This window comes from Apis florea, unplaced genomic scaffold (genome assembly GCF_048593485.1).
Source record: "Apis florea isolate Af1SG1 unplaced genomic scaffold, ASM4859348v1 contig_1615_pilon, whole genome shotgun sequence".
Classification (NCBI taxonomy): domain Eukaryota; kingdom Metazoa; phylum Arthropoda; class Insecta; order Hymenoptera; family Apidae; genus Apis; species Apis florea.
This window is the reverse complement of record NW_028256416.1, coordinates 6,233,363-6,254,088: the sequence shown is the minus strand read 5'-3', so window position 1 is coordinate 6,254,088 and position 20,726 is coordinate 6,233,363. Positions and strand designations below refer to the sequence as shown.

The following is a 20,726-nucleotide window of genomic DNA, read 5'->3' as shown; positions in this document are numbered from 1 at the left end:
ACATTTATATTATTTCAAAAGTAATCTAATCTATATTTTAATAAATCATATTATTAATATTTATGTATGTAAATTAAACAATTGCAAAAAATTTTTTTATAAAATATATAAAACAATTTTAGATTATAATATGTATAATAAATACAAAATATACTTTAAATTAATGTTATATTACTATTTATAATATAAAATGATATTTCAATTTATTAATATTAATTTTTTGAAATCAACATCTCATTTTTATTATCTTATATAATTTATATAAAATAATTTTTATCACAAAATATAATTTCTATAATTTTATTGCATAAAATAAATTATTTCATTATTTGAAATCAATATTTATATTATATATAAACAAAAAAAAATCTATTTTTATTAAAGAAATATATTAAAACTTTAAATATGTTATAATATTTATTAAATTATTATTAAACATAAGTGCAAAAAATTATAACTGCAATATTACAATAAATGTCCTTTTTTTCCTGGATATACTTTTTTTATATTTCTTCTATTATAAACTTTGCCAACATATTCCCAAATATCTGTCTTACATTTTGGCCATACCTTTTGTTCTATTTTTGATATTAAAAAACATAACAAATCTCTATCTTTTGGTGATAAATCAAAATATGATGATTGTCCAAAACATGAGCGATAAAGGAAATTATATATTGATCTATAAAAATATATAATTATTAATAAACATAATTTATTAATATTATATATTATTTTGTATTACATATATTAATTTGTATTATAAATGTTTATATTATACAATATTAATTTATATTATATATATATATATATATACCTGATATCATAACCTTCTAATTCAGAAGGAGATGGATGATTTTCAAATAATTGTATAAATAATAATGCTTCTGGTATAAGACTGTCCTCAGGTTGATACAATCCACATTTCAGCCATTTGTTTAATAATTCATCTTCATATAGATTTTTTGCTGTTTCAGAATATTTAGAAATTGTTGATTTAATATCTTCTAAAGGTATATTTGGTAACATTTTTGATATAGCGTCAATATTTTCAGATCCATATTTTTGTAATGCTTCTAACAATATTTTTTTATCTTTAATATTCCACTTTGTATTTGATTTTGATTCATTATTGCTACTTTCTGGTTCACTATTATGCGTCTTCTTGTCGATCTTTTGTATAGTTTTTTTTTTCTTAGCAACATCCATTTTTATCTCTAATAACAAAATAAAATTGTTTCATTTTTTTTTATTTTTGTTTGAAACAATAAATTTAAAAATATTATGTATACTATTAATGTATTATGTTATATAATAAACATTTGATCGTATAGTAGAAGCAGCATTTAACGCATGCTTACACACACATTCACTAATACTATTTATAGATAAGTTAGTTATTAGCAATTTTAATCTAGATAATGAAAAAAATTTAAACAATAAAGAAAGTACGTTACTATGTACATACTTATATATTTTAAAAATTATAAAAAATAATTATTTTTTATCGGATTCTTTAAGTCTTACGAATATATTAACACTCTGTATATTTATATATTATTTTTACATAGCAATCACATATATAATAAATCATTATTTATTTATATTAAAATAATTATTCCTTTGAAAATTCTTGGAAATAAAAATCATAATTTTTAATATATATAAACTTTTAAGCATTTTTGTATATATATTTAAAATATAATATAAAGGAGTGATTGAATAAACTAATAGTATATGATATAAATTTTGATATATTAAATAATATGATTAATAATTATTCTTTTGAAAATTCTTGGGAAAAGTATATATTTTCTAATATTAGAAATTTTTAAACATTTTTGCATATATTCAAAAATATAATGCAAATATTGAAAGATTAAACTAATAATGTATGTAATAAATGTAATAAAACTTATATATATATATATATATATATATATATATATATATATATATATATATATTTGTAATAAAACTTTTATATATTGTATAAAAAAATTTTATATATTTTTGTATATCATATAAATGTAAATTTATAAGTTTTTTTAAGTATAATTTTTTAGATATATTTCAAAATTTAAAATATATTGAGCCTATTTTATATATATTTTAAAATTAACAAATATTAACAATTAATTTAATTAACAAATAATAGTTTATGAAATCAAAAATAAAACATTTTATTTTTATTTTATTGATATTTAAATATTAAAAAGTAATTGGAATAATTTGTATATATGAATTATATATATATTTGTATATATGAAAAGAAAATATTTCAATAAATATATACATATTTTTAATATAATCACTTTATTTACAGTAATCAATAATATTATTGAGTAAGTATCAATGATCATCAGTGAAATTTATGAATAAAGACTGACTTATATAATTTATTTTAAATATTTTATTAAACATGGCAAATTTTTTTTTTAAATTTAATTAATTTTCGGCACTTGATTTTTTTAAAATTATAATCAAAGAATGAAAGAAGTCAGTCTTTTAATCAATTTAAGCTGCAAATGTACTTGTATGATATAAACTTAAATGATATAATATACATAGTATATCTAAGTAATATATACATTTTTAATTAGATACCTACTATCATCTGCAATTTAAAGATATTTCTTCATCAAACATATAAATATTTCCAATTTTTATTGGAAGTAAGAACATTATATTATACATATTTCACATTAGAAGAAATAGCAACAATATTTGTCATATATCACCAATTTCTATAAGTTTTGATATCTGAAGAGATCAAAATTTTCGTGAGCGGCCCCGTTTTCTGAGCGTTGTAATTTTACTTGTCACTGACCTAGTAGTATGTAACTTTTTTTGAATATTTGACACAGATTTTGTATTTTTTTGTAAATTTCTATGTTTCTTCAAATGTTGTACAAAAAGTAATCTAGATCTAATTATTTTCTTACATATTTGACATCTGCGAATTTGTTGTTCTATAAAAAAATATTTTTCAATTATTTTCATATTTTCAATTACATAAAAATATTATTAGTTTAGAATAAGAATAATAATTTGAGAATTATATTAACCAATTATTATAATTACATTAAGATTTAAAATCTTACCAGATTTTTTTGTACCATGCTGTAAACAATGTGCTCTTAACAAGGCAGCACTAGGAAACCATCTACCGCAGTCAGAACAGCTTAATTTTTTTACTTCCCATGTATAATTTGGTCGTTGATTTCTTTTTTTTTTAATTCTTTTAATTATACTTATTTGTTTTTTTGATTCAGTATGCTCTTTCTTTTCTTTAATTTCAGTTGATCGTTCAACTGATAATTTACTGAACTTACGTTTTTTTCTTTGAGAATGTTCTGAACGTACATGACGTGCTAATGCTACTACTACATCGAACTTTTGTTGACATATTTTACAAGCATATTGTTTTTTAATAGTATTTTCAATTGTATCATTTTCTTGTTTTAAATTTTGTTCATTAAATCGTATAGTATTAGCTGGTGATTTTGAACAAACTCGCAAATGTGTTTCTAGAGCTCTTTGTTGTCTAAAATTTCTTGAACAATATTGACATTGTAATAAAATTGTTTTTGAATTTGACTGTGATTCATCATCGGAATCTCCAACCATAATAATTTCATTTTCTTTATCACTAGAATATTTATCTTTACTATCATCTATAGTTATTTCAACAACATCCTGTTGTGATTGCAAAATATTTTCTTCTTCATCAATATCAATTTCAATAATTTCCACTTCTTTTCGTTTAATTTTTTTCATTCTTTTTGAGTCATTATTTCTTTGATGATAATTAGGATGAGCTACAACTCTTTTGCTTCGTTTTACTCTTTTTCTAATATTATTGTCTTCTTCAGTTAAAAGAGATGCTGGTTGTATAATAATTTCCGAATCTTCACGATTTACAGAAATCAATTGTTGTTTTCGAGATCGCTTAGTTTTATACTGTATTTGTGACGATTCAGGTGATGTATATTCAATCGAACCATTTGATATATCTAAATTTGTACTACATGATATTAAATCTGTTGATGAATCTGTTAATGTCTCTAATAATTCTTGTTGGCTATCTAATAAATTTAATTTTCTTTTTGTTAAATTATTAGATATTCTATTAGATCCATTAGAATTTTGATACATTGAAGTTTCATATTCAGTTTCTTTAATATTTCCAATATTATTTTGATCTCTAATGATTTTTTTATTTACTTGCTTTTTCATTGCATTTGATTTCAAATTTTGAAGAGTTTCATGAATTTCATCAAATGTTAGTTCGGAATCAGATTGATCACCTTCAAATAAAATATATTGTACAGTTGACTGTTGTATAAATTCACCATCACTTTTATCATCTTCTTGACACTCTTGAGAATTATCTATTAAATTTATATGCTTTTATAATATTTAAAGTTTTACTGTAATAAAATATAATCTTATATAGAAATAATTATAATTTTTAAATACATACCTATATTTACAGAACAATCACCCATCATTAAATATGTTACATCTGACTGCTTTTCATTTGTTGCATATATAACATTAGGAACTCGTTTTTTATGTAAATTTAAATTAGAATCTTTCATTAAAGTTGAATTTTCTTCCAATATATCTTTTCTTTTTTTAATTTTTCCATTTTCATTTGTTACGATTTTATTTTCATTATCCATTAATATATCATCTGTCGATTCATTTTTAGGAAAAAATATCGGTGATTGAGTAGTTAATAAATGTTTTCTTATCTGTGTTGGTTTTTTGACAGTTCTAACTGCACCTTCACCTATTAATCTTTCAACATCCGCTCTATAAATAAGATTATTTTATTATTTGTATTATATACAATTACATGTTTATTATCAATGGAATACATAATATATGAATAAATATATATACTTCATTAGAAATTGAAAATTTGTTGGAGGTTCACCAGATTCATCATAAACTGCTACAGCAAAAATTTCTTCTGAATCTTCAACTGCATATAATGCTAATTGTTGACCAGCAGCAGTTACAAATGTAGCTATTGTTTCTTCATCTCCATCTTGATCATCATTTATTACTTTAATATACATTTCAGTTTCACTTTCTTCTGATTCTGATAACTATCATATTATGTTAATTTATATTACAATAAAAGATATAATATTCATTTTTATAATTGATTTTAAATTTACAATATGTAAATTATAATATAATTATAACATACTAACATAAAAAAATATTTTTATCATTTCGATATATTATATTCTCTTTTAATATAATTTTAAATGTTTAATAATATTAATAATAATATTTAATCATTAATAATATTTACCAATAAATCTTCTTTATTGATGTCATTAGGAATCCATTTCCGTCTGGATGTATCTAATGTAGATAATGGTATAGAATCTTCTGTATATTTTACAGACATTGTTGTATCTATACTTTCTTCAAAATATTTAGAAGTATTTTTCTGTTTACAAATAACTTCTTCTGAAATTTTTTGATTTATATTTTCATCTACAATTATTTCTTCACCAACAACCTATATATAATATTTTTAATTAATAAAAAAATTAAAATAAACTAAAAATATAAATGATATAATATAAATTTTAAATATATATATATATTTAAATTTTATATATATATATAAAATTTATATTATATATATATATCAAAATACTAATTATTTTATTACTAGTGTTTCCTCTGTATGTTCATATTTAGGCAAAACCATAAATTCTGTTGCAGTTTCATTTACTGTACATGATTTTTGTACATCTTCAGAAACCATCTTTTTATAAATATTAATATCATTCACAAATGACATTTTTTTTCTGTTGCTCTATATAGTCACTAATAATTATATTATTTCAGTCATTAAATATGTACATTAATAAAATATAATTCCTAAAATACAAAATTAAAAATATATGTTAAAAAATATGTTTGTGTATTAATTAACTAACAATGGAATATTATAAAAATTATTTGATATGAAAGAAAACATAAAATATCAATATAATTATTTACTTAGGGTTATACTCATAGTAATAATTATGACTTACAAGATAAAGATTTTATTAATAGCAAATGATAATTAGATGCACACTTCTTTTTACATTTAACACAAATCGATATATATGTAATGAATTTTCATATTTATAATTATGTTCAATAATGAAAATATGTACACAATCCTTAATGACGTTTAAATTCCATAACATAATAACCTAAATAACATAATTAATAAAGATAATTCACAACAACTATTATTGAATTTTGAGAAATATTTTTAATCACTTATTTTTATATTTTTACATATTAACATAATGAATAATGCATAAAATTCTAACACAAATTTTCGTTTTCCAATTTATATATATGTATATATATATAATTAATATCAAATATATATATGAGAATTTATGTTCTAACACATATAGAAACATAACCTTATTTTATATTATGCGTTATGCACGTTTATGTACATGGAAGAACTTAAATTGTTAATATGTTTAGAATGATTTTTTTTCAATAAATTTTAGCTCATTATAATATATAATAATAAATATTTTAACCTAATAATTAATATATAAAATAGTTAAAAATAATCATTTCAATAAAAATTCAGCTTAATAAATGAAAAATTCGATATGTATAAAACGAAATCTTATATAGCACGTTTTGAAATTATCTCTTAATGCTTACTATCTATATTACATCATTGCATCTTTTTTCGATCGATAATATTAGAAGGAGATAAAGAATTGATAGATATCTACTATACTGTAGATAATACATCAATCTATTTCAGAATTTACTGTTTTTAAACTTAATTCCCTATCTTCTGTTATTATACTGTTTCAATTGGACAAGTTTAGCACGTGATGTTCAAATAGTTTATGTACGTAGGTGTGACTTGTCAGCTGATATATTATCAAGAATTGTTAAACTAACAATTCTTTTTTTAAATTTGCTCTGTTACTTTTGACTTTTTATAATAATGGCTCTTCATTCCGCGGGGAAAGGTAAACTTCTTGCTGTGATAGGAGATGAGGTGATTGAATTATAAATTACATATGTATCAATATATATTAATATATATAAATTTATCTTATTCAACATTTATAAAAGTTTCATTTTAGGATACTTGTGTAGGATTTCTCTTGGGAGGAGTTGGCGAGATTAATAAACATCGTCAACCTAATTTTATGGTTGTAGATAAAAGTAAATCAAACTTTTTTTTACAAGAAAAAATTTTTTAAAAAATTATAAAATTATCATATATTTATTTATATTTTACAGATACAGCTGTAAGTGATATAGAAGATACATTTAAACGTTTTATTAAACGAGATGATATTGATATTATACTTATCAATCAAAATGTAAGTATTTATATTAATAAAATTATTTATATTTATTTATGTATATATTATTATATATTATATATATTAATTATTTTTATTCATATTCTTAAAAAAAATATTTTATTGTTTTTATTTTTAATAATATATTTTAATAATAAAAAATGAAAATAATATTATTTTTTCAAAAAATAAAATTTATGAATTAAAACTTAGTTGGTTAATTAGATAATAATGACTAATTAATAATAACAACATATGTTAATATGTTTGTTAAAATATTTAAGGTTGCTGAAATGATCCGTCATGTAATTGATAGCCACACGCAGCCTATACCATCAGTATTAGAAATTCCAAGTAAAGATCATCCATATGATGCTACTAAAGATTCTATTTTAAGGCGTGCTAAGGTAAGATATATTATTTATAATTATACATTTGCAAATTAGGTAATGATAATTGTTATTCTCCAAAATATATTATAGTGTTTTTATTTATGAATAATATACTAAAAATTATATAATTTATTTTTTATATTACTTTATAATTAAATAGTATTAATTTATTAATTAATTAAATATTATATATAATTTTACAGGGAATGTTTAATCCTGAAGATATACATTAATTTAAAAATATAAAAAACAAAAATTTATGTTTTTAGATATAAATTTATTTGTTAATCTTTATATGTAATACAAGTTATATAGAAAAAAATATAAAAATGTATTCCATTATGTTACATTTAAAAAATTTACCAATTTTCAATTTATATATAATTATATAAAATATAAATATATAAATCTTGTGCTATGTTATATGATGTTATTTAATTCAATGTTAAATAAAAGAAGCTTATTCTATTAAGATATTTTATATTATAAAATTTTATAAAATTTGATTGGATACATATATATATTAAACTAAAATATATATATTAAACTAAAATTGAGAATTATCATTTATTGATAAATTTAATATCTTCATATATTTTATGTATTTCTATATATAAATAGATAAATATAAATAATGTAGAAAATAGAATACACTAGAATACATTATATATTTTGTTATTAATAAATAGAAAGTTTTATTATTCTATTATTTTTGATTAATTTTAATTAACAGAAAATGATTTTAGAATTTATTTATATACAATTTGCTTTATAAATTATTATATTACAAATTATATTACAATATTAGAAAAATTTTGATAAAATTTTTTTTATACATGGATTCACATCACAGAAATTATTATACATTATAAATATGAAATCATATTCTATTCTTATTACTTTATATATTTTTGTATAGAATATACATATCTTCACTTTACTATAATATATATGTATATATATGTATATGTGTATATATATATATATATATATATATATATATATATATTACAATATTATATCTAATAATTCTAATAATTAATATTATAATAATAATAATTATATAAATAATATAAAATATATATATAATAATAATTAATAAATATTAAATCTAATTTATTAAAAATAATTATATTAGTTATATTTATTAATAATATTAATTCAATAAAAATTTCAATAAAATTTTTTAATGAACGAATAATGATTATTTATTTTTATTTTAATATAATATTTTAAATGCAAATAAAAAATATATTAATAATTATAAAAACAGATTTTGAATTTTAAATAATAATATATAACTTTGCAGCAAAATTTGTGTGCAATTAGAAAATCAAAATTATTCTAATATGAGGAATTAATGAATTTTATATAATAAAATAAAATAATTATAACAATAATTAAAATAAATAATAATTGATAATTATAAATATTTAATTTTATAACCTAGAGAGCAAACTTCATATATTTTTTTTAATCTTATAATACATTATAAATTTTTGTTTAGCAAGAACACAGTCATCTGGTGTTATTAATGTGAATAGATATGATATACAAATAATACTAAAGTAAAATACCAAAATTTAAAGTAATTTCAATTTTTTTATATTTATATTATATAAATTAATAATCCCGTTCTTCTATAGCAGATAAAAATAATTTTTGCACAGTATAAGTAATTTTGACTGTAACAAAAATTATAAAATTATTAAAAAAAAATTAAAAACATAATAAAAATATATAGATATTACATACGATTAAATTGTTGAAACCACAATGGTCTATTTTTCCATTTAACACCTATGAAATAAGCTGGAATTCCAGATAAAGTTATTAAAGCACCAATTCCAACTTCATATGGCCTTTGATAGCAAGGAACAAATACTAAAAATGCACATATGGCCACAAATGTAACAGGAATCCATAAAGGCATCTATAAAATATATTTATAATTTTAATAAAAAAAAAAATTCTAAATTTATAATATATTTTAAAATAATATATTTATAACATAATATAATAATATAATAAATTTATTTACTTTAATTGGTCGATTCATATTGGGTTGTTTATAACGAAGCCATAAAACACCAGCTACTGATAGCATTATGAAAAATGATTCGACTATACTACAATATGTAATCAATACAAAAATATCACTTGTACACAGCATTATTAAAGACAACATACACTGAAAATGAAAAAAAATATTTAAATCAAATAAATATTAATCTAGAAATTAACATTATATAGTGTATTTGAAAAAAATAGAAAATTTAAAGGATAATTCTAAAAATTAGTAAAAATTTCTAAACATAAAATATGCAAAAAATATGCAAAAATATCTGTTAAATCTGTTAATTTTTTAAGCACAATTTTATAAATGAGTCTCACTAATATTATAATAATATTAAAATTAAATTGCTTATAATTTTAAAAATTAATTTTAATAGATATTTTTGCACATCTTGCAATTTTTGTTTATTTTAATTTTTAGAATTATCTCTTAAATTTTTTATTTATTTTGTCCAAATATCTTGTATAATAAATTATATATATATATATATATGTACAAGAAAAATCAAAGCAGGAGTGGGTGTAAATCTTGAAATATTAATATGACTTAACATGGAAGGAAAATGTCCATTTCTGGCACCAACAAAACACATTCTAGATGATGTCATAATGTGAACACTTAATCCTCCAAATGCAGAAATAGCTACCATAACAGGTATCGTCCATGCCATCATACCAAGAAGTTGATCTCCAAAAGTCTAATAAAAATTTATCTTATATTTTTAATAAATATATATTAATAAATACGAATATATTTATAATAAATTTTTTTAAATAAGATGTAATGTAAGAAATGTCCAATATGTAAAAAATAATACTAACCACAGCAATTGCACGAGAAGCGATCATCGCAGTTGGCGTTAAAACTGATAAATATGCTACATTTGCCAATACATAAATAAGAGTAATTAAAGGTAATGATATGTATATAGCTCGTGGTAAATTTCTATAAAAAAACAATATTGCTTATTTAATATTAAAAATTTAATCTTATATATTATTTTATATTACATACACATAGGGATTCTTTAATTCTTCAGTCATAAAATTTAAATAATTCCATCCAGAATATGAAAATATACCAGAATAGAAGGCAACTGCAATTTTACCAGGATCCGTAATTGTATTTTCAAATACATTTTCAAAATTTTCTGTATGTCCTGAAATAAATGATTAACATATAAAAAAAAATGATGAAAAATGATTATAAACTCATATATATATATAATATTATATTTATATATATTTATTATATATAATATTTTATATATAATATGTATAGATATTCAAATAATAATATGTTTATCAAATCAGAATGCAAATTTTGAATGATTATATTTTAAAAAATATATATCTTTCTAGACTGTGAAAAATATTTGTGATTTTTAAAGAATACAAAAAAAATGTAAGAAATTTGTTATCCATTTTTAGAGAAAATGCTTGAAATAAAAATTATTTAAATAAAAGAAGTGAAAATATATTATATAATTAATGTATTCATATGATCTTAATTTTACATATATTGTCATAAATATATATATTCTCTCCATCTTTTTTTTCTCTCTCTCTATAATCCTTTTTCAAATAAAATATATATGTATATGAGATTTTATATGAATATATGAATATGAATATATTATATAAATATATTGAATTATACTTACCTAACATTACCCAAACTAATCCAGTAATAATTATAATTAATAATGCACCAACTTTAGCAAACATGAATACATTTTGCATTTTAGATGTATCTTTGACATCATAGCAATTTATAAATGTAAGTAAACCTATTAAAATTATAGAAATAATAATAAAAAAATTATAAATAATAAATAAATAAAATTAGAATTGAAGATTTAATAAAATCTTTAATTCTTTAAAACTACTTTTTATTTGTGAAAATATTTATGATTATATAAAAGAACGAATGAAATTTTAATGAAATAGAAAATTAAGAATAAAAATAATTTTATATATAAAATATCTTACAAATAGTAACTGCTGCCAATAAACGTACACTACTATCTGGAATAGAACAATTTGGAAAAAATGGTTGTAAAACATATTCAGCAAAAGTTAATCCCATGATAGCATTTGTAGTTGGTCTAAAAATTAAAAAATAATCATTTTAAAAAATAGTATAAATGTAATTAAAATATAAAATATTCAAATAACAATGATAAAATTTCATAAAAATAACTTACACAAAAATTAAATTAGCAGCCCATAAATACAAAAAAGCAGGTAAATCACCAAAAGCCTCATAGATATAAGCATAGTCTCCACCACTACGAGGTATGCAAGTACCCAATTCAGCATAACATAATGCACCCACCATAGAAAGTAAACCACATAAAATCCAAATAATTAAAGATATTCCAACACTTCCTACTTCTGTAATTACACCTTTTGGGGAAATAAAAATACCTAAAAACAATAATTAATTACATAATATAAAGAAAAAGAATATAATATATTTACATAATATTAATTTTATAATATTAATATTAATTTCTACTACTTACTATATTTTTAAAAGTTTATAATTATATTATATAGTTATATTTATAATTAAAATTAGAAAAAAATAAAAAACATTTATTTCAGAAAATTATCAAATATTTTTATAATAAATAAAAATAATTTTTTTTGAAAAATATAAAAAGAATATAAATCACATAAATAACTTTACCTGAACCACATATAATTCCTAAAATAATTGCAATTCCTTCTAAAAGACCTAGTTGTTTTTTCATTTGTATTTTATTAGTACCATTAACATTTTTATCAATTTTTTTAAGATTCTGAGATTCATCATCTGAAGTAATTAATTGTGTTTCTTTTGGAGATTCATCAAATATTTGAGAAATCATTTTGTCTAAATTTAATGAACATATTTAATGAAATATAATGTATACATATAAAAAATTTAATGTTAAACTACTATAAAATTAATTTGTTATATATTTATTTCAATATATATATTAATATATATACTTTATAAATTAAATAATTTAATATTTATATAAAATTTTATAGAAAAAAATTTTTACATATTTAATACTGAATAGTTACTTTAAAACGTTAAAAATTAAGATTTATTAATTTTTAAGAGATAATAATTATATTAAATTAATTTTAATAAATAATATTTTTAATAATATTTTTTTAAATTGAAAATATTATCATTTTGAATTATACTGATGAAAACTAATATACCTTTATGGAACTAAATGGTAATACTGAGATATCTTTCTTTGGTATAAATAAACAATAAATTAATGTATAATATAAAATATAAATGTTTAACTATTATCTATGTATATCAATTTTCTCAATTATTTTTTGAACATACATCATCTGAAAATAAAAATGCTTATTTTATAAAATTATAAAAATACAAAATAAAATTCAATATAATTCAATATAAATTGCTTTTACATTACCTAAAAAATAAAATATATAACTTAGTTCTTTTATTATTTATAAAATTTTATCTTAAAATCTATTCAAAATCAGAAATGTATATAGGTTATACGTTAAAGAAAAACACGTGCTTTAAGATAACTTAAAGGTTGATTTGCAATTTTTTTATAATAATAGAAAATATAATAAAAAGTAAATTCATATTTTCCTTCGTAAAAAGATATTATAAGAAATATTTGATTAAAAATTTAATTATTATTTAAATAAACATTATTATTCAACAAAATTTAATTATTTACTTTTAACATTTTTTTTGTATGTTATACATTTCAATACATCAATAAAAATTATCTGATGTAATTTATATTAAAATTACATAATGTTAATATTTAATGTTAATAATGTTGAATTATATGATTTTTTAAATTTATTATAATTATCTTGATATTATATAATATCAAGAGCATAATTGTGTTAATATTGTTATTTTTTATTTTTATTAATTAATCGATATCAATAATTACAATATTTGTAATAAAAATATTTTATTAAATATTTTATTTCAAATACATATATATATGTATGTATAATATATATAATAATTATATATAATAGTTAATAATATAAATAGTTATATATAATAGTTAAAAACTAAAATTTCGAATAATATTTGTATTCGACAATTATTCTTCAATCAAAATAATCTTCTTCAATCTTCAAAATAATAATATCTTCTTAAGATATTCTTTTAAAATTTTCTTTTTAACTTATCTTTTTTCAAATATCCCTAATAGATATGCATTATCTTATTATTATATAACTTAATTTGTAAATAAATTTTAAGTCTTTTATTAATAATTGTCATTAACTTACAACTATTAATAAGTTATATTGCATTTTTTAAATATATTTTGCGAATATCATCGATAAAAACTTTTACATCATTTGGTTTTGGGAATAAACATGTTTGACATAAAGATTTCATTGTTAAAGTTTGATTCATCATGCCTAATTTTCTTATAATATTCGATTGAATTGTTGTTTTTGTTTTACCAACATATAAACTATATGTACGAAGTTGCGAATTCAAAGATTCTCTTAAAATAGCAAAATTATAAAATATATATCTTTTGAATGAAATAAAAAAGAATAATTAAATAAGCTTTATAAAAAATATAAATAATAAATAAAAAATAAATAAGAAAATTTTTAATTTTATAAACAAGTGTATATTATCTTTACCTCAATTTAATATGAACAATTCCACCAAAAGGTATAAAATCTTCATAAAGTCGCGTAGAAAATATATAATTGCTGTTATAATAAATACACTTATGTTGAATAGGAAGCTTCTTTACTTTTTCCCAAATTTTTAACAAGTATCCATTAGATAAACCTTCTAGAAAAATGTAGATTTTTTCACAATTTTCAATAACGAAACCCGTTAAAATGTGTTTTATTACATTTTGTGCCTATATAAATAATATTTAAAAATAAATTTTAAACCATTTTTGTAATTTCATGTTATTGTATAATCAAAATATTAATTAATTAAAAAAAATGTCATATTATATTTTAATATACATTCAAAAATATTACTTTTAAATTTGAAGATTGATAAGTATTCAATAAACTGGAATTATAAAAAAACACATCATCTAAAATATCATTAGCCAATTTCAAATCATTCAAATTAAAAAAAATTCGATTCAATATATTTTCACATCGAAGAATCTTTTTTTGAAATGTTCGCAAATCATATGCTAAACGAATTTTAATTTTCATTGATGTATTATATGATGTAAGAATATCTGTAGTAAGAGGAGAATTTTTCCACGAAAGTTTCATTCTTTCATTTTCATCACAGTTAGTTGCAAAAACATTATGAGGATGAATTAAGGTATTCGTCAATTTTACTTCCCAAAATCCTCTTAAAAGATCAGATATATCAAATTGAACAACACCTAATAAAATTTCTTCCTTCATAAGTATTTTTGGTGACTGTGTTACAGATCTGTCATAATTAAGTTGTTCGGAAGTAAAAGTTGATTCGATAATATTAACAGTTCGTATACCAATTATCTATAATTATTTAAAATTCGTAATAATTTTTAAATTTGGTTGAGTAAATATATATAAAATAAAATTTAGATTACTTCAACAGTGAGGAATTTTGTTGTAAGGAAATTAATCAATTCTATCATTTGAAATTCTTCGCAGAGGAAACATTTAACAAATTCGAAATACATTATTCTATTTGGAGCATAATACGGCGTGACGATTGTACGATCTACCATAAAAATCTTCATATATAAATATTTGAAACCATTTTCAGTTATTATATCAACCGGGAAATTAGATAATTGTTCCAATTTGATTGATATAGGATTCAAACTTATACGTAATTGTTTATTTGATAAAATATGTTGACATTGTGCATAAATTAAGACGGATGATATATTTGATAGTGACGATGTTCGATTATAAGTGGTAATTGTACCCATATCTAAAAATAAAATTATAATCATTTTTTATTTTAAAACAATATCAAATTATTACCAAAAAAATATTAAAATAATTTAAAATAAAATTATAAATTAAAAGTATAAAATATAAAAAATATAAAATTTAAAAAGGAATTAAGTATATCCTATCATTTATTTTTGATAAAAATAAAAAATATTTTTTAATTTTTTAAATAAATTTTTTATTTTCAATGAAATTTTCTGAATATGTAGTATAAAATGCGTTATATATAGTAAGTTATATATAATGCAATTTTTTTTTACTCAAATATTATTTTAAAAAAACAAAATCAACACAAAGTTTTAATGTTTTTTTTAGTCAAATATTATTTTGAAAAAACAAAATCAACACAAAGTTTTAATGTTTTTTTCAATATAATTTTAAAGCAAAAAAATTAAAAAAAATTTTCCGATAATATTAAAAATTATATAAAATATAAAAATATATTAAAAATTGAAAAGACAAAAATTGAAAACTTTTGAGGATATTGATTTCATTTTCTCAAAGAGTTTTATTTTTAACAAAAAAATTACTATAACTTATATATATATTCAATTTTTATTATTATTAATTCAAATATTTTCAGTTTGTTATTATATCTAATATATAAAATACATATAATTCAATCTATATAATTCAATTGTACGTAAAACGTGTAATTTATAATTAATATATTATAACAAAAAATGCAGATTGCTAAAAAAAAATAGTTTTTTTTTCGATAATGTATAGTAATTATTATTTCATAGCAAGAAAAAATTGATTATATTAATTATTAATATAAAAATAATTTTAAATATATATAATTATATATACACTAAGAAATAAAAAGAGAAAATCCCCATCAAAGTCCTCGTTAGTATAGTGGTTAGTATCCCCGCCTGTCACGCGGGAGACCGGGGTTCGATTCCCCGACGGGGAGAAATATATTTTTATTATTATTATTATGTAATTATTATTATTTTACTTTTATTATATAATAATATTATTTTAGTAATAATTATAATAATATTGTTTACATATATAATAATGAACATAAATTTATTTTTTAAAACGAAAATTGAAATTGAATCAAATAATTTGAATTTTTTTGACAGGTTAGAAAAATTAGTTTATTATATAATATATAAAAAAAAAAAATTGAAGAAGTTGTAATTGATTGAAATGATAAGAAAATAAAAGTTTTATCTGAACTTATAATAAAAATTAAAAGATATATTTTATAGATTTATATCAATTATAAACATTGAAAATTTCATGCAATTCAATTCATGAAAGCGATATTGTATTAATATATTATATTAATAATCGATATGATATTAAATGACAAGTTTTATTATTCTATATATGTTTTATATTTATCTATAGACACAAAAACACAAAATGTTAATATATAATTAGGATATCTTTGAAACATGTAGATTCTTGATTTTAGAGACCAAAATAAATAGAAAAGTTGATGTACAAAACTATATTGATTAAGGCTTATTTATTGAATTATAAAAAATTGAAGTTTATGGTAGACAAAGAGAGATATAGATAGAATAAGACTATTACATTATATATCTTATTCTATCTCCATCTCGCTTTATTTAATGCAAACTTCAATTGTTTAATATGTTATATTATAATAAATATGGCTTAACCGACATTTTTATATATCATTTTTATATTTGTTTTGCTTTAGAATTGATCTTATAAAAATGTTTCATAAATATATTAATCTGTATAATAAAAATTGAATAGTATTCCCATCTGTTATGTAGGAGATCAGGATTTTTTCCCCGCCGAGGAGTTGGTGTTTCTTTTTCAATTCTTATTTATATTTTTTATATCAAAAATTATTTAATTTTTTTGCTGAATTTGTCAAAGTACTACTTTCTTACGGATTTTAAATATATTAAGACTTTTTTAAAATATTTTGCAACAAAAAATATATAATATAAAAGAAAAAAAAATTTTATGGCAGATAAATGGCAGACAAATTTTAATAATCGTAAAAAAATCTAAGAAAGATAATAATACTTAATTATATATTATATGTTATCTTGCCTTTTGATAACAATCAGATTATGCTAGCATAGATTAATTTTTTTTCATTTTTCTTTGATATCATTGAAATGCAATAAAAGAAAAACTTCTTTAGTTATATTTTTTGTTATTCATGTGTATATCAAAAAATGTTTTAATAGAATGCTATTTGAATTTATGATAATATAAAAAATAGTTTCTTTCTTATTTTTTTTTATGCTTAGGATTCAACTATCATATTTTTATATCTTTTTTGTTATACATCATCATAATAAAATGTTTAAAAACTTCAAATCAGTAAAAAAGTAGCATTTTGATGAGTTCATTGTTTCATATCTTATGTTATTTTTTTTATTTATCTTTTTTTCTCAATTTACCAGAAAACAAAACTTCAGCAGGTAAACGTAGCTCATATATCTGTGTTCCTTGTTTCTGTTTCTTTTTTTTATTTTTTTTAATTTGATTCTTTTGAAAAGATTTTTTAGTCTGTTTTGATATTAATGGTGATTCTTCATTTTCAACTGATGAGAAAAGTAATTCACATGTTAAAGATTCAGATGGAAAACGTTTTTCTTTCGACATTTTCCGAAACAGATATTCATGTATACTATCTAATGAAATTTTCATATATTTTTATTAACAACAATATAATATAAAATTATATTAGTGAAATATTTTATTATGGTTTTTTAATTTTTATATTATTTTTTTTTTCAATTTTTATTCATACATTGCTTTATAAATTATCATTTCTTTATTTGAATAAATTTATATAAAAATCATTTTTCTAACCTGGTATCACATCAAGATATGTGACGATGCTAAAATCACCGTAAACTTCGTCTATAATTATTGTAGGTTCTGGGATTGTTAATGTTGAAGATGCAATAGAATTAGAATTATAGAAATCAAGAGGATATATTTGAAGAAAATGTTCTTGTCCTATATCAATAGATTTATCATTTATATAAAATCCTTTTACTTTATCTTTTTTAGCTCTATAAGACGAAAAATACAACAAAGATAAATAAGTGAACTAAAATTTTATATTTATAATGAAATAACAACATAATATTATATATTATATATGAAATATATATATTATGTATATAATATATTATGAAACATATTATATACATAATTTAAAAACAAAAAATATAAAATTTTAATAGTATATAAATAATATTATATTTTAACTATTATAATTAATTATTGAATTAAAATTCATATTAATGAAATATTACATTTAATTTATTTACCTTTCTGAAAATTTTTGTCTTCCATAAAATATATGATAAATGATTACATAGTTAAAATATTTTCTTAATTGTACTTCATTTAAATGAACTAAATGATGAATAGAAAATATGACCCAATATGTATCTTTTTTTATTGGACATGGTATTGGTCTTAAACATAAATCATTATTCTCAGTATAAATCTATAAAAATAAAGATAAATAAAAATTATATTCAAATTTTAATATTATTTTAATATTCATAATAAATGAATGATAAATAAATGATGAATAAATGGATGAATTTCTTGGTTTATAAATAATCATAATGAAATTTAAAAAGAAATGATATGAAAGATATATATAAATTTCTTTATTAAATTTTCTTCATTTTTGTAACTTAATTTTTTCTTTAATTTAATTAATTTAATTTTAATATAATTTTTATATATTAAAAACAATTTAATGATATATGTTAATTTGTTATTTTATTATTTATTTTTAGTTATTAATTTATTATTAATTTAGTTATTATTAATTTATTCGAAAAAAACATTCAAAATTATTTTATATAATAATTATTTTATATATTAAAAGACTATTTATATAATATTATATCTATTATAAAATATAATATATTTATCGAAATTTTTACATAAAGAACTTTTTTATTAAAATTGAAATCGAAATCAAGATATTAGAAAAAATGGAAATATTATTCATTTTTATGATATTTTTTGTTATATTAAAATTTAAAAGAATTAATAAAATAAAATGAATTAATGATATACCTTTGAGGCCGTTTCCCAACAACGACAATCAAATTTAAAGTTATAACTTGGAAGAAGTTCGTATTCAACATGTATTTCAGCTAATATTTCACCTATATGTATAATATTTTTTGAAGTTGTGTAATTTTGTGTAATTTCATTCGTATTTTTATTTATTTCTTTTTTTTTATGTTCACCCATTACTTTCTTTTTAACCTTTTCTTTAATTGTACTTTTGTCATTTTTTTCTTCTGTATTAGAATTATTCATAGAAATTGAAAATCCAAAAGTTAATATAATATGCATCGCAACGTAATATTAATTATTTTATTGTTGTAATTCATTAATATTGTAAACTGTTTACTTTATTCGAATTTAAGAAAATATTAACATTAATATTATATTTTAAATATTAATTATGAATATGATTAGTTTGATATGATATACTAATAGAAAAATTTGTTTGCAAGTTTTTTATTTATTATTATATTATATTTTATTTATTATATTAAATAATTTTATATTATTTAAATAATTCTTATTATTAATGTACATATTATATTAATTCGTATGATTCAATTTATACGATAATTTAATTTCAATTATTTTATAAATTTCTTTTATATAAGTAAAAAAAAAATTTACTAGATTTAAATTGCGGAAATTTAATTAAACAATCAATTAATATTGTATGTACATATAATTAAAAAGAAATAACAATAAAATAATTAATAAAATTTTGTTTTATTTTAAGTATTCAAAAATATTTATAAATATTTAAAGAATTAATATTTAATTATTAAATATAATAATAATTTATATAAATGATAGTTAAATGTAGATTAATTATACTTCCCGCTGAAGGACTTCGGGATTCAATATGGCGATT

At 18.4% G+C, this 20,726-nt stretch overlaps 4 protein-coding genes and 1 non-coding gene across 8 annotated transcripts; 2 read left to right on the top strand and 3 right to left on the bottom strand.

The window, feature by feature from the left end:
- Positions 1-404: 404 nt before the first annotated feature.
- Positions 405-6,829, bottom strand: LOC100865602 (uncharacterized). Of its 2 annotated transcripts, XM_086904202.1 has the most exons (10): positions 6,715-6,819; positions 6,072-6,236; positions 5,702-5,913; positions 5,333-5,545; positions 4,912-5,120; positions 4,487-4,821; positions 3,105-4,394; positions 2,827-2,972; positions 818-1,215; positions 405-682 (listed from the first exon to the last, which is right to left on the bottom strand). In XM_086904202.1, the coding sequence occupies exons 3-10, from the start codon at positions 5,831-5,833 to the stop codon at positions 466-468; spliced, it is 2,940 nt and encodes a 979-aa protein (XP_086760328.1). In that variant the 5' UTR covers positions 5,834-5,913; positions 6,072-6,236; positions 6,715-6,819; the 3' UTR covers positions 405-465. The 2 variants fall into 2 exon arrangements, 1 of the variants encoding a protein (XP_086760328.1); XR_015290955.1 differs by lacking the exons at positions 405-682; positions 818-1,215 and adding an exon at positions 2,300-2,522 and having other exon boundaries at positions 2,612-2,972; positions 6,715-6,829.
- A 7-nt stretch (positions 6,830-6,836) lies between these two features.
- On the top strand, positions 6,837-8,240 carry Vha14-1 (V-type proton ATPase subunit Vha14-1). Its single transcript, XM_003697704.4, has 5 exons — positions 6,837-7,063; positions 7,152-7,233; positions 7,312-7,394; positions 7,661-7,783; positions 7,972-8,240. Exons 1-5 carry the CDS (start codon positions 7,010-7,012, stop codon positions 7,999-8,001), a joined length of 372 nt encoding a protein of 123 aa, XP_003697752.1. The 5' UTR covers positions 6,837-7,009; the 3' UTR covers positions 8,002-8,240.
- A 944-nt stretch (positions 8,241-9,184) lies between these two features.
- Positions 9,185-13,431, bottom strand: gb (solute carrier family 7 member genderblind). The gene is made up of 12 exons (XM_012492303.3): positions 13,294-13,431; positions 13,067-13,207; positions 12,540-12,725; positions 12,052-12,274; positions 11,837-11,952; positions 11,509-11,634; positions 10,860-11,004; positions 10,667-10,790; positions 10,342-10,542; positions 9,810-9,959; positions 9,524-9,701; positions 9,185-9,453 (listed from the first exon to the last, which is right to left on the bottom strand). Exons 3-12 carry the CDS (start codon positions 12,718-12,720, stop codon positions 9,392-9,394), a joined length of 1,506 nt encoding a protein of 501 aa, XP_012347757.1. The 5' UTR covers positions 12,721-12,725; positions 13,067-13,207; positions 13,294-13,431; the 3' UTR covers positions 9,185-9,391.
- A 370-nt stretch (positions 13,432-13,801) lies between these two features.
- On the bottom strand, positions 13,802-20,458 carry LOC105736642 (uncharacterized). Of its 3 annotated transcripts, none has more exons than XM_086904186.1 (8): positions 19,859-20,458; positions 19,090-19,271; positions 18,623-18,828; positions 18,208-18,441; positions 15,430-15,779; positions 14,873-15,355; positions 14,516-14,745; positions 13,802-14,370 (listed from the first exon to the last, which is right to left on the bottom strand). In XM_086904186.1, exons 1-8 carry the CDS (start codon positions 20,141-20,143, stop codon positions 14,160-14,162), a joined length of 2,181 nt encoding a protein of 726 aa, XP_086760312.1. In that variant the 5' UTR covers positions 20,144-20,458; the 3' UTR covers positions 13,802-14,159. The 3 variants fall into 3 exon arrangements, with proteins under 3 accessions (XP_086760312.1, XP_086760319.1, XP_031775171.2); XM_086904193.1 differs by having other exon boundaries at positions 19,090-19,239; positions 19,859-20,061; XM_031919311.2 differs by lacking the exon at positions 18,208-18,441.
- Positions 16,650-16,721, top strand: TRNAD-GUC (transfer RNA aspartic acid (anticodon GUC)). Its single transcript has one exon. It is a non-coding gene; the product is annotated as a tRNA-Asp (tRNA).
- Positions 20,459-20,726: the final 268 nt, after the last annotated feature.

Coding starts and splice junctions, on each gene's coding strand:
- LOC100865602 (XM_086904202.1), bottom strand. CDS start 5,833: ATGTCATTTGTGAATGATATTAATATTTATAAAAAGATGGTTTCTGAA. Junction 5,121..5,332: donor TCAATAAAGAAGATTTATTG/GTAAATATTATT, acceptor ATAATATGATAG/TTATCAGAATCAGAAGAAAG. Junction 4,395..4,486: donor TGATTGTTCTGTAAATATAG/GTATGTATTTAA, acceptor TAAATTTAATAG/ATAATTCTCAAGAGTGTCAA.
- Vha14-1 (XM_003697704.4), top strand. CDS start 7,010: ATGGCTCTTCATTCCGCGGGGAAAGGTAAACTTCTTGCTGTGATAGGA. Junction 7,395..7,660: donor TTATACTTATCAATCAAAAT/GTAAGTATTTAT, acceptor AAAATATTTAAG/GTTGCTGAAATGATCCGTCA. Junction 7,784..7,971: donor CTATTTTAAGGCGTGCTAAG/GTAAGATATATT, acceptor ATAATTTTACAG/GGAATGTTTAATCCTGAAGA.
- gb (XM_012492303.3), bottom strand. CDS start 12,720: ATGATTTCTCAAATATTTGATGAATCTCCAAAAGAAACACAATTAATT. Junction 11,635..11,836: donor ATTGGCAGCAGTTACTATTT/GTAAGATATTTT, acceptor TAATTTTAATAG/GTTTACTTACATTTATAAAT. Junction 9,702..9,809: donor ATATGAATCGACCAATTAAA/GTAAATAAATTT, acceptor TATATTTTATAG/ATGCCTTTATGGATTCCTGT.
- LOC105736642 (XM_086904186.1), bottom strand. CDS start 20,143: ATGCATATTATATTAACTTTTGGATTTTCAATTTCTATGAATAATTCT. Junction 18,442..18,622: donor ATATCTTGATGTGATACCAG/GTTAGAAAAATG, acceptor AAATTTCATTAG/ATAGTATACATGAATATCTG. Junction 14,371..14,515: donor ATTGTTCATATTAAATTGAG/GTAAAGATAATA, acceptor TGCTATTTTAAG/AGAATCTTTGAATTCGCAAC.